The following is a 13,502-nucleotide window of genomic DNA, read 5'->3' as shown; positions in this document are numbered from 1 at the left end:
GTACTCTTTCTCTCTCTCTCTCTCTCTCTCTCTCATACAAAGTGGCATTAAAAAAATTCACTCGACAATCAAGCAAATGCGTAGAAATGGTAAAATTATGCCACCTCTTGTGGCATAATTGCGGTTCGTCGATTCGCGATCGAATATTTATGCATATAAATATAAAATGTCGTTACAGAAGATTTTGCATAAAAGAGATAGCAAAAAATATTAATTTTGAGAATGTTACAAAATTACATCATCAGCATGACGATTAATCCGATGAACAATATATCGTAGCAAGAATTACAATAAAATTTTATAATTTTAGATCATACAAATAAATTATGACTGAAATTACTATATACTCGTTCTAAAATGTTATATATAAATCTTTGACTTTTTATTACAAAATTATTGTAATTACTTAAATATTTTTTATATTATATATTATAAAGAATTTTTATAATGAAGACTAGAAAATGTTTTATTATGGATAAATAGTATCTGACAATCAATGTGAGTACAAAAAGTCATACAGACAGTCGATGTCGAAAGAAAAAGAAAATACAAAAAGGATATGTAAATTAAGTGTGTATTCTACTAAGAAAGAAATTAATATAGGACAGTACACAAAGAGAAAAAGAAAATAAGGTAAAATGCATGAAAAAAAATGCATAATGTAAAGATGACATAAAAATGATAGTGAGATTTCCATGCTTTGTAAAGCAAAATAATGTTTAGAAATGGCTGATTTAAGTAATACTAATAAAAGTTTTTTTAATAGCTAAAGATAGCGAGTTCCAATTTGCAAAACCCGCATCAGAAGAGACTTTTGAAATTTAATAGAGTAAACTTTACTATAGATTTCTGTAACCGAAAAATATATTAACATCTCTCCTGCAACAACTTATTAACCTTTCATTTTATATACGCTATTTATATTTTAGAAGCTAAAATGTGCTATTAAAAAATTTGTTATGTTAAAAATATGTAAAAATATTACTATAGATTTTAATAGATGGTTTTTGATAATTAATGGATTAACCGAAGCAGATTGATATTTTACAGTAACTGACTATCCTTTTATTTCAAATATTCTCTTTATATTTTAAGGACTGAAATGTACTATAAAAAATTTTGTTACGTTCATGCTATGTTGAAAATTTATAGCAAACATTACTATAGATTTTTGTAACAAATTGACATTTTGCAGAATGTCTGCAGAACTGACTAATTTTTCATTTCGTATGTACTATTTATACTTTAGGAACTGAAATGTGCTATTAAAAAGTGTTCCTAGTGAAATTTACTGCGTTTCTTAACAAGACAGGTTTTATTGATAATCTGCTCCTACGTTACTAGAAACATGATGGAATTGAGAAGAATTTATATAAAAATATATAAATTACAATATTTTTTACGCGTACATTGCGAAGTTGGCTATTACAGTAATTCGTACTACAAAGTCAGAGTATAATTCAGCCTAACGAAGGACATTCTGGAATGAGATATAATTTCAATGTAATTTTTACTACATTTTCCCCGTATGTGTGGAGAATAATTGTCTTTCTGTAACAACTGCCTTCGGAGAGATCTCGACATTCCATTCGCGCTTTCCATTGGAAGCGGAAACGCGGTTTAGTCGTGACGACGAAATACGAGAGTACTCAGAAAAATAAAGCTTCATTTACAATGTGTATTTTGTTTTCTACTTCTTTTTTTATCTCTTTCTGACTCAAACATTAAGCCCAATATAATATGCTCTTTGTTTCTTGTTTTCTACGTTTTATCTCTTGCGTCTTTGCTTCTCGATGTTTTACCGACGATTGTGTTTTTTGTTACGTGTCTTTTCTGGAATGCGTTAAATTTTATCTTGAAACAACAATAACAAGAGACACAAGAGGCCACCACGAAACCAGTGAAGTTAAACGAAGTTGGTCAATCCTATTATCTAACCAAAACGACCTATTCTGATTGGTCTACGTAAAGTGATACTTTTTCTCAGAGAGAACAAATTGTATATGACGATATTCCTTGGTTCTAGGCGATAAGAAGACAAGAAATGAAAGACAGAATGCAATGAAACAAAACGCAAAGCACACATTATTGTAGATTAGGTTTTAAGTGTTATCTATAATGTGCTCTTTGCTTCCTGCTTCTTTCTCCTTATCTTTTTCTGACTCAAACCTGAAGTTTTAAACTTGATCTATAATGTGTATTTGCTTCCTGCTTCTTTTTCTTTATTTCTTTCTAACTCAAACCTTAAGCTTTAAGCCTGATCTACAATACGCTCTTTGCTTCCTGCTTCTTTCTCTTTATCTCTTTTTGACTCAAACCTTAAGCTTAAAGTTGAAAATTTATAGCAAACATTACTATAGATTTTTGTAACAAATTGACATTTTGCAGAATGGCTTAAGCTTTAAGCCAGAAAAAGATAGAAGACAAAAAACAGGACGCAAAGAGCATATTATAGATCAGGCTTTAAGCCATAAAAAGACAGAAAACAAGAAACAGAAAACAATGTGCAAAGAGCACATTGTAGATTAAGCCTGATCTATATGCTCTTTGCTTCCTGCTTCTTTCTCTTTATCTCTTTCTGACTCAAGTCTTAAGCTTTAAGCCAGAAAAAATAGGAGACAAGAAACAGAATGCAAAGAGCATATTGTAGATCATGATTTAATCCAGAGAAAGACAGAGAACAAGAGACAGGAAGCAAAGAGCACATTGTAGATTAGGCTTAATGCACGACATCGTACGCGAGTCGCGACGTACACACCGTTATGATTATCTTGCTGCGTGAGTGAGCAATTACCGGCGCGAGGCACCTAGAGATCCGCCGCCGCATCGTGAGATGCGGTTGATGCGGTAACCCGTGAGAGAGAAGTGCTCGGGATGAACGAGACGAGCGAATTATGCAAGAAGCGCGCGCGGGCCACGGCGGCGGAGCAAGCCGGTCAATGCCAAGGTGTTCCACTCCATCCCTGTCGTGCCGACGCCGATCTCGTCGCCGATTTCTTCTTCTTGCACCGCTGAGCGCCGGGAGATTCACCTCGAGTGATGATGCGCGACGAATTGTCGTTCGACGTGATGCGTCGCGAGTTACAAAGATACACCGATATCCGGACGCATATCCTGAACATTCTTATTGTTTTAGCCTTTAACCCTTTGCACCACGTAGATTTTTCAGTTACTGATTAAAGAAGATTAGCGGTTACACACTGCAAACCCAAGTGTGCTATTTTGGCTATTCGGGTTTCTTTTTACACGTATTTTATCGTTTTGAGTTGTATCATTTCGACTTAAAATAATAAGAAACGTGTAAGACGAGCTTCAGTCAAATTATACACTTATGCGTTTAAAAACAACACTTGGATTTGCGATTGTATTTGTAATCGCGCGCGATAGTACACCAATGTTCTTTAATTAATAACTAAAAATCCATGCGATCATTTATAAAATAAGGTAGAAAACTTCTTTGCTTAGTTTGACTTATAAGCATACGACTGCAAAAGTCGCTATCACGACTCATCTGCGCGTGATTACATACTTGCCGTTCTTTAATTAGTAACTCAAAATTTTACGTGGTTGTTTACAAAATGGAGAAATTTTGTGTTCAGTTTGACCTAATTTACATGTGCACGAGGTATGGCATACTTTGCGTTAGATACTCTGTATATTTCATGTTGAAAGTCTAGATATTTGCACAGGAAAAAATTGATTGAATCAATCAGAATTCAAGATACAGCAACCAGACTGTTTAATAAGATATAAACGGATCATATTTCTAGTTAAAGTAATCAGACAAATTTTGTTATAGGTATTTGGTTAAAATAACCAGACAAGTTCGCTTACTTTAAGCAAACTAAACAAAATTATATCCACATTTCTTAGTAGAAATTGTATTACTTTTTTAACTGAAAGTTGTTTTCTTAATCCTTTCACTGTGGAGAGCAAAATCATTAAGTTGGCCAAAAATATGCAGGGCGTTCTATCAGACGTATTTTCATAAAATTTTGCATATAACTATTTTTGACATCGTTGAATACGAATCTGAGATCGAAATTAGAAAAATCAAAATGGCGACAAAAATATCAAAAAATTTAATAAATTGGCGAATTTCTGTAAAGTTCGGTAGGGAGTTTTACGGGTTGCTGAAAACAAATTTTAAGTCAAAATTAAAAAATGTTTGATAGTAAATCAAATTTGGTATATAGTAAGTGAAAGCCTTTTTGAAATTGATAATAAGCAATTAATTGCAGGTAATAAACACTTAACAATTTTATTATGCTATTTTATATCGTTTTGTTCAATTTAAAATAGCGAAATAATCGAAATAATAATATTTGTACCCCTGCAATTTAGTTGGTAAATATTTGAGAACAATTCAACGATTTTTAAAATCCCCTAGTGCCAAGTTTTGTGTAGATACGCCAATTTATTTAACTGTTATTGAATTTTTTGCCACAGTACGTGTATAGACGTACTCCACAGTTTGAGCCCACCTAGTCGAATACATTTATAGATGTACTCCACAGTCAAGGGTTAAGGTGTTAGTGTATGATTATTTTGCTTGCAGTTTAATTGATCCGATGTTACATTGTACTTGAAGAACTCCTGATGGGATTCGAAAAGACTTCCGGGTTATGAGTTGTATATTTACGCGCTATGCCACTTCTCAAATTGATAGATACATTGTTATACATTGTCTATCTTTGTTGTAATCAACGTTGAATATCAGAATATGTAATTATAATCATTTAGTTCAACCAACGGTCGTTAGCAAAACGTGTCATGTTCACCCAACCATGCTTTACAGTCATAATAAGTGGACACTTGAATGTTACAACTGGATCAACAGTAACTATATTCTAACATTGTCAGACCTGAATGTTCCCTGAATGTTGCTTAGTTACCAGAATATTTTATTATAGTAACCAGAAATTCTGTCTAATTCAAGCAAACCTCGTTTAATCGAATATGTCACGTTAATCCAATCATGGTTGTTTTTTCCATGCGTATTTAAAGGACAAATTAATAAGAACCTATAAGATTAAGTACGCGTTCGGAATTTTTTACCTTACATTCGCGGACAGATCTCACTAGGCGATTTAACCTCCGTGAATAAGACGAGCAAGCAATTATCGGTCAATAACAAGCGCGCAACGCAAAACACGGAGCAACGGACGTTCACAGCATGATAATTGAATTCGCGAGTACTCGTGGCCGCTGTATTAACACGCGACAAGTGCAATGCACATCCGTCGTGCATCGAGAATAAACGTGGACGGTGGAGATTTGCCTTTGCACAAGTGATAAAGATAGTCCTCTTTGTGGCTCTGCGAGACACTCTTCTCTCGCACTTGGCGCGTTCCAGCTTTCTCCCGTTTTGTCGCGCTTACGCAAACGCGTGGGTTTGCGAAAAGAAGACGAGACAAAAAAAGAAACAAGAAAAGGATGCACGGCAAGAATAGTGCAAGCTGAAAAATAATTCATGGCGTCGTTGAGACGCAGCGGCGCGAGCTCAGTGTTAAAAATGAAGCGGCTATAAATTTCTAACGGAGGATGATTATTAGAAGTAAAGAAGAGCTCGTTATCGGTCGAGAGGCGTGTCACACAGGATACCGTTTAGAGCCAATTATCGATTTCCTGTGAGCGAAGGTGTGCCGCGACCGGTCGCGGTTAAGGGGTCAGATCAATGTAACGTTGTAAAAAAAGCGTTTTTGGAGATTAATTTTGCGAAAATAAATCAAGCGAATGTTTTGAAACAATGTATATTAATTAAGTAAACTTAATATTGTTATTAAACTTTATATTGTTATTTTTATTATTTAGAAAAATCTATAAATAAATATGCAGCATGTGGTTGAACTCACGACTACAAAAAATATCGTTGCAATCGTTGCGGGAAAGATAGCGCCCGTTCCAATGATCTGAAAAAAAAAAAAATAAAAAAACCAACAAGTTTCTTAAATAATATGCCTGCGGTTGGAGGATGAATCTAAACTTAAGCTATAGAACAAAAATTTCAAAAATGATAGCTATTTAAAAATTGAATATCCAAATTTCTGATATCTTGCACTATTAAAAAGATATTAAATTTAATGTATTTTGTGAATTCTCTTTTAGGTTCATCCTCCTAAACTATAAGCATATTATTTAAGAAACTTTTCGATTTTTTTATTTCAGGTCACTACAACGGACACTATCCCGCCGATTACAGCGGTATTTTTTTGTAGTTGTGAGTTCGAACTACATGCTGCATATTTATTTAAAGATTTTTCTAAATAACAAAAATAGTAATACATAATATAATATATAATAATATATAAATTTATAGTTTAATAATTACTTAATTAATATACAATGTTTCAAAACAGTTGATTGATTCATTTTCGCAAAATTAATTCCCAAAAATATGTTTTGTTTCAAAGCGTTATATTGGTCTGGCCTCCTAACGTTAACCCCCTCCGAGTTTCTTTCAACGCGTGCATGTAAAATCGTTATGCGAGCGACACGCCGCAAGTCACTCAGCGTCGGGGAATTAATGCTGTTCAGCGAGCACAACGCGAAACAAAAAGGAAAGTAGTTGAAAGCGTAAACTCGATTGAATAACGGTAGATCCGCGCGGGTCTTACGTGCCGCTCGTGCGATATTCTAGTCAGCGTAGAGGCGACCGTGGACTACACAGGAATCGATATCTTCTGCTCAATCATGTTTTCGAAGAAAATGAAAGGACAAGGGGGAAGCAAAAATTACGCATTTCCGACAGAGATGATCTGATAAAACATTCAGTGGCCGGTGCTTTGCCTTAATGGAACAATTATTTTTGTATTTCGAATAAAAATTTTTTGTACATACGATTTACTTGGCATTAGTATGTTTTTTATTTGTATCAAGTAGAATGTTTTGGTGAGAAAGCAAGACATATGAGCGACAATTAAGTTGTTTGGTTGCAATTGCTAAACATTTGGTTGATCCAATTTTAATGAAATTTTAATGCGGCGTACCAAATTTTCGATTCGACAATAAAATCTTTTTTCAGTGCTGTTTTTGGCATTATTGCGCGGATTTCATTAAGATGAATGAGATTTAAGAACGAAATAAATAAGTGATAATTAATAAATATTAATAATTAGCAAATATTGGAATTATAACTATATCTCCGATATAGTTAATGATATTATTAAGAATTGTAAAATATCGTAATAATATTATGTGTGTGTGGAGAAAAAATTATAGTTTTTTCGTAAAAAATTCTTTTCAATTTTATTATATTTCTCTAGCAGTGATGAGTATTAATCGATTAAAGTTTTCTTTGATTAAAATAATCAGCAAATCAACAATTGAGACTTCCACTGCTGCTATTGAAAATACTATGACTTCTCACACGCTTTTGGGTAAGATTCCACTCCAAAAGATTTCGAGAGCATGAAAGGATAGTGAATTATTGCGGAATATCGATCTGTTTCTCGATTATAAAATTCTTCTACTACAAAATTCTCTCCGTATATTAATAACAGTCAATAATTATCATAATTAACCTTCTATTGCTCACTGTGACTCTGAAGTCACAATCCAGTTTCATAATTATTTATCTCCAATATGAATTGTTTCCTTAGTCAATGTGATATGAAAGTTATAATATTTGGTTGCCTTTTTTTTAGTGTTTTGATAGCAATAGTAATTGCCTAACGTGACCTTAGACCTTAGACCTATTTCGACTGATAAGCCTATTATTTTGAGAAAATAAATTAGAGAAGTAAACTTTCATCATTTTTTCATTTATATGTGTTGATTATTTTAATTTCAAATATCCTATGTATATGAAACATTTTTGAACATGAGAAATTAATTTTGGCAGTGGAGGATTAGGAAATAATTGATAAATCCCCGTACACCTTGACACATTTGACAAAATCCGTGCAGGATTGCAGAAAATTGCGGTGGAGTATCGGCTAATGAACATTTTACTCTGTCTTTCAGCTAAAGTAGCGACGCGACGACGTCCCGGATTCCTCTCGTCGGAACTATTGCACTAATGAAACGAATGATGTCCGATGAATCGCACGCTAGACGACCCGTTTTACAAAGATATCGTTCCGCAACCCCGACCTTTCACTCTCGCGGAACCAGTGCGATGGCTCAATGCCGTTTAATCGTGGACGCCTTTGATGGACCGCATCCAAGGTCGGCATCCGTTAGGCGCGCGATATTAATAAGATCGGAAAATTACGTTCGCACGATTATCAGTTTGATCCGGCTCTCTCCTGCGCGTACCAAGTCGCGGTAAACGGCGAGACGAGGAGGAAAAAGCAATAATTAAGGAAACCGAGTCTTTTCCAGGTGGAGCACTCGCGTGAGAGTCGTAATCGTTCTTGCGCCAGGTCTATCTGGAGAACTAGTTTCCGACTTTTTCCGATTTGACGGCGCGAGTGAGATCGAAGCGATCCGCCGAGCCCGTCGTAGCCGCGCGAAATCTGGTCCCCGAACACCTTTTATTGGAACAGGTCCCACGTTTGCTGGAGGCAAACGTAACGGCACTTGCCGCGCTTGGCGGGCACACCGCGGCTGTCTTGCATCACGCCTCGAAAAATCCTTCGACTTTCGTCTTGCGGAACCGCGAGAATACGGGCGCGCGCGCGAGACCGCCGCCACCGCCGCTTCCACCTTGGCGACGTACAGCCGGTCCCTGTTTTGCAATATCTCTCCTACAAAGCTATTACGTGCTAAACGCGCAGGTACGTAGGGAACGATTGCCCCGAGTATCTCCTCCGACAACTCGAACGAACGGCGAAACTTTCAGAACGCAGGCCATGCGATCCTGGCAGTTTAAGCGATCGCCAAAGTGGAAGTGGACGACGAACCCCAAAAATGCCGATAACGTGGAGAAGCGGTGTATCACTACACGGAAAAAAACAATTTCAGTTCGGATAACTGAGTGGAGGCCAAACGAAAAACTCGCTGACGAGGAATAATAAGGAAGAATGGGATTAGATGCCCTATATTTTAGAATTTCGAAGTTACAACTTCTCGGGCAGCTAAAGCTTGATCTACAACGTATTATTTGCTTCTTGTTTCTTTTTCTTTCTGATTCACATCTTAAGCTTTAAACTAGAAAAAGACAGATGAGAAGAAACAAAATGCAAAGAGCATATTGTAGATCAGGCTTAATTCTTACAGAGTCCTTACGAAAGGTCTCCCCAGTTCTCCTGCCGGCCCTTTAGGCTATCGGTATTTTTTCATTAAAAAAGTGGTTTTCTTCTAAAAAATTTTTCTATATAAATAACATACATATAGCGCAGAATTTTTAGATTTATACAGAGCCACAAAAATGGCTTTCCCGGCAGAAAACGCAAGATCAAATATAGAAAATTTTTATTTTCTCAAAAATAGTGTATTTAGTATCGCTGATTCCAATCTGAGCATAGATTTATGAAATTTCGAGTCCTAAGCGCAATATTGACAAAATAAATAAATATAAACGTATAGATTCATGCAGAGTCTATTTTGTTTGGTTTTTCTAATGTTTAATTTTTGTATTTTTTTTTTACTTTTTTGCTTGTTTTATAACTTTTTGATTTTTATATTTTTTATTTTTTTAATTTTTTTTTCAGCATTTATATTTTTTATACATTTTATGATTTTTTTTATGTTGAATTTTTTCCGTAATTATGATAGAAATTTCTTTCAAATGATAATTTTCAAAGCAGGATGTTATGCATAATAATTAGTGCATATGTTTCGGCGACGTAAGTGTGAACAAGCGCGAAGGCACCGGAGAGACACGCATTGCGTAGGCTACATACACACATACATGTTTAATATATTTAGTATTTAAAATACTACTAAAAATAGTAGTATTTTAACGCAAACTCAAGAGCCACAAAAGTGGCTTTCCTGGTAGTCTAAAGTTTAATTATGGGCCAACTTTATCTCGTCCATATCATCCTATTTCAACTATTTTCTGAATAAAAATTGCATTTGCTACTAGAAACAATATATAAAACATTTGTTTTTCATGTTAACGAAATATTTCGTTATTCTCGGATAATGCTAAAAAAAGATTATTAATTTTGAAAATTTATGGTCGCTATATTGCACTCGCCATTTTGAATTTTAACTTTTGACTTCAAATTCGTAATTAGCGGTCCCGAACGTACTAAACTTAAAGAAACTTCACCGAAAAATAAAATATATGATTGAGTTAAAACTTAGATGAGATAATAAAACAATTGGTTGAGTGGAAACCTCCTGTGGGAATCTTTCTGTTCCTACTTTGTTAGTTTTTTCAAATATGGCATCCCTTTAATTGTTCTCCACAAAAGAAAATACAAAGCAACGTATTAGTATTTATGTATGCACAAGATCTATATATGCACAAGGAAATACAAAAAGATGAAACACGAAATAGGAAATACGAAAAGGTAGCGTGATCGTGTTTGTGGTGATCTGCTAGAACATTTCCACGATCCCTTTATTGTGATCGACATTTTCGGTGTTCGTTATTCACTTTGAAATCGCAATTTCGTCGAATGGAAATTGGCCATTCGACGAGTTTCGCCGAGAATCGCGGGAATCGCGTGTTGCGCAGACGGGAAGCGGTTTATGAGTTGATTTATGAGTATCGCGCGCGCCGGCTAAAAAGCGCGCCGATACAAAAGGTTTTGTTACCGGACGCGATTGGCCAATCGCGTCTACTGTGGATCACCCGGACAAATATCACGCGATTCTTTCGCCGCGCGTCACGTGAGTGTCGCCCCTCGAAGAAAAGAAGTGGAAGAGCGGAGGAAAGGAAAAATAGCGGGCAAATCGAGCGCGATATCACCTAGAAGTGAAAGGGCCGGCGGTCACGCTTACACGCGTATTTTCCGAGTTACGTGTCCCTCGCGCGAGGACAGTCGCGCGTAAAACATCCTCGGTAATCAGCCACGCTGGAATAATGCTCGGTGCATGGAGCGCCGATCTAATTACGATCGTTAATCGTACGGATCGTACGCGTACGTACACACCGCACGACTTCCTCCTTTCCAGCGCGAGGCCGTGCCGTATCACCGCTGCCGCTGCCGCCGCCGCCTAGATGGAAACGGCTCCACCTTCCCCAACTAGCGTCCTTGGCGGACCCGGTGCACCGGGAGAGGGTGATGAAAATCCGCCAGTCACGTGTACCATGCCGGTTCGAGCGGTCGCGCCGCGGTTCTGTCCGACCCCGTGTGTGCCGATCAGAATATCGAGAACACGTAGCCGTTTATCACCGGCTCGTTAGCGCGTGCGTCACCTTGGCGAACGCTCATCTACTTGAAGAACTCGCAGCTGAAGACGCGAGAAAGATCGTTTCTGGTGCGTGCCTTATCTGCGCGATGCGCGTCGAAATCGCGCGTAGCTCTTCAAAAGAATCCGGAATTCGCGAAATGCACGCAGCCATGGTCTTCGATAAGGCGGGCCGTTAGTTGGCGCTCATCGTGTGGGCAGCGTCGGTTTAAATGTCGGGGAGTGAGTGTGCAAAGTCGTGGGACAAGCCGATCGGAGTGAGTGCGTGACGAAGGTGTCGATGCCGGGTCAGACACGTCGAAAGTGCAAGACAGAGAGAGAGAGAATACGGTGTTGCGCGCAGAAAAATATTCGTTGCTAAAAAGAGCAATTATTCGGGAATCGCTTCCCTGTCTTTGAGTAATGCTTATCTTCAGCGACGAATAATTTCGTGACAATAATCTCAAGGTACACTCAACGCGAATTTGAGAAAAGTTCACAAGGGAAAAAAATTTGATTGGATTAAGGAATTTTTTGGTGAAATGAGCCAGAAATTTTCGTTAAAGCTACCAGAATTTTGTTCAAGTTAACAAAATTTCTGGTTAACTCGAACAGAATTCTGGTAACTTCAAAACCGGGGTTTTCTGCTTCGTTCATATTTACAATGAGAATACTCATTGCTGCGCACAGAGAAATATCGTGCCACTGCAAAGAAGAGCAATTACTCAGAAAATTGCTCTTCTGCCTTTAAGTAATGCTTATATTCAGCGAAGAATATCTTCGTGACAATAGTCTCAAGATACACTTATCGCGAGTTTGAGAAAAGCTAGTTATCGTACGGAAGAAAAGTTTGGATCAACAAAATTTCTGGTGAAATATAAACGAGCCAGAAATTTTCGTTGAAACTATCAGAATTCTGTCCAAGTAAAAAGATTTTTGGTTAACTCGAATAAAATTCTGGTAATTTCAACGGGGATTTTTTGGTTTATATCATTATGTTTTTAATTCAACGCAAAAATACTATACTATAAGATATTATATAAATCAGATAATTTAATCTGTATGCCAAAAAAGATTTTTTTGTAGATCAGTGCAGTTTGATACACATATTAAACTTTATTTTAAATACTTTAATATCGACGCTGCACAAACAACGGTGTGTTGTACAATACAATACGCAACAAGTGTCGTACAATACGCAACAAGAAGACGTAACGTATCAATTAAATATACCGTCGTTTACACGCATCAGTGTAATAAATAATAAATCTTCAATCATTAAAATGATTTAATAGAAAATTACACTAGTTGGAACATGTATACTGAAGAATTCGTGTAAATAAAGCCACAGGAACGATTTCGCGAGGATTTTGCTAAGTCGATTACGACCTAGACACTCAGGACCACAAGCATTCATTGAATGCTTCCCGAGATGACTTTCTAAGTAGTCAGTGATTATGAAAATCGGTGAGCTGCACAGGGGAATACTTGAAAACACGCGAGCAACGTTCCAGATGAATCGCGCGGTGTATCGCTTATGGGAATGTTAAGGACACGCTGACGACTTTGGCCACGTACCACCGGTGTATGTGTGTGTATGTGAGAGATCGTGCATTGCGTGTCTCATTGATATCTCACGTGGATAAACGTGAGGTATATCGTGTCACGTAGCTCCGCGCAGATAATTAAGTAGCTGTTTGACGCGGAGAAATCGAGGCGCGCTCACGTAAAGGCACCTTACGTCTGTATCCCCGGATTGGTCACCTCGCGAGTGCTCGGAAGAAGCGGAAGAATAGTTGCATGCGAGACGGTGGTTTAATGACAGCAATTCTGCGACATATACCGGCGTTCCTGGTAAACGCCTGTCGTACGGTTCCGGATGCGCGGAGAAAGGTACAGTTCGATTTCGCATTTATCAACTCGTTTGCATCATTAGGAGATCGACAAAAATGTTTTACTTCTCCAGATCGACGTCATGTGTAATGAAACAGATGAAAAGCGCATGATGTGGAGTGATTTGATCTCGATTATCGATATATCCGCTTCCGCGATAATAACCAGGTGAAACGAGCGGATACATATCCGCTTCTGATGTGAATGGGTTAAGCTCGATTCAGAGTTCACGAGTGATCTGATTTTGCTGACGCCGGATAGAAATCTCTCAAGATTTCTCCTGACACAGCATAGATTTCAGTTAATAGAATGCCCGAATTTGCCCAAAAATTCATTATCCCACTACGACACCAATTGGAAATCTTATTCTTACCCCAAAT

The 13,502-nt window shown here is 37.2% G+C and overlaps 2 protein-coding genes across 9 annotated transcripts in view; one reads left to right on the top strand and one right to left on the bottom strand.

The window, feature by feature from the left end:
- The window catches only part of LOC116851812 (N-alpha-acetyltransferase 15, NatA auxiliary subunit), a 106,892-nt gene that overhangs the window by 75,744 nt on the left and 17,646 nt on the right, over positions 1 to 13,502 (bottom strand). The window lies entirely within an intron of this gene.
- Positions 1 to 13,502, top strand: part of LOC116851810 (serine protease filzig) — a 30,300-nt gene that overhangs the window by 8,576 nt on the left and 8,222 nt on the right. Inside the window, exons 1-2 of one of the 8 annotated variants that reach the window (XM_032831627.1) lie at positions 11,326 to 11,697; positions 12,575 to 13,122. The exons of 1 other annotated variant lie outside the window; for it this stretch is intronic. In XM_032831627.1, the coding sequence (XP_032687518.1) occupies positions 13,030 to 13,122 (93 nt within the window). In that variant the 5' untranslated portion in view covers positions 11,326 to 11,697; positions 12,575 to 13,029. 6 more of the 8 variants (XM_032831625.1, XM_032831624.1, XM_032831628.1 and 3 more) reach the window with 6 other exon arrangements.

The sequence above is a fragment of the Odontomachus brunneus genome, unplaced genomic scaffold (genome assembly GCF_010583005.1).
Source record: "Odontomachus brunneus isolate Ranch 3 - 2012 unplaced genomic scaffold, Obru_v1 Obru_scaffold_192, whole genome shotgun sequence".
In the NCBI taxonomy this organism is placed as follows: Eukaryota; Metazoa; Arthropoda; class Insecta; order Hymenoptera; family Formicidae; genus Odontomachus; species Odontomachus brunneus.
Note: the sequence above shows the minus strand (reverse complement) of the source record. Positions and strands in the feature narration are given on the sequence as shown.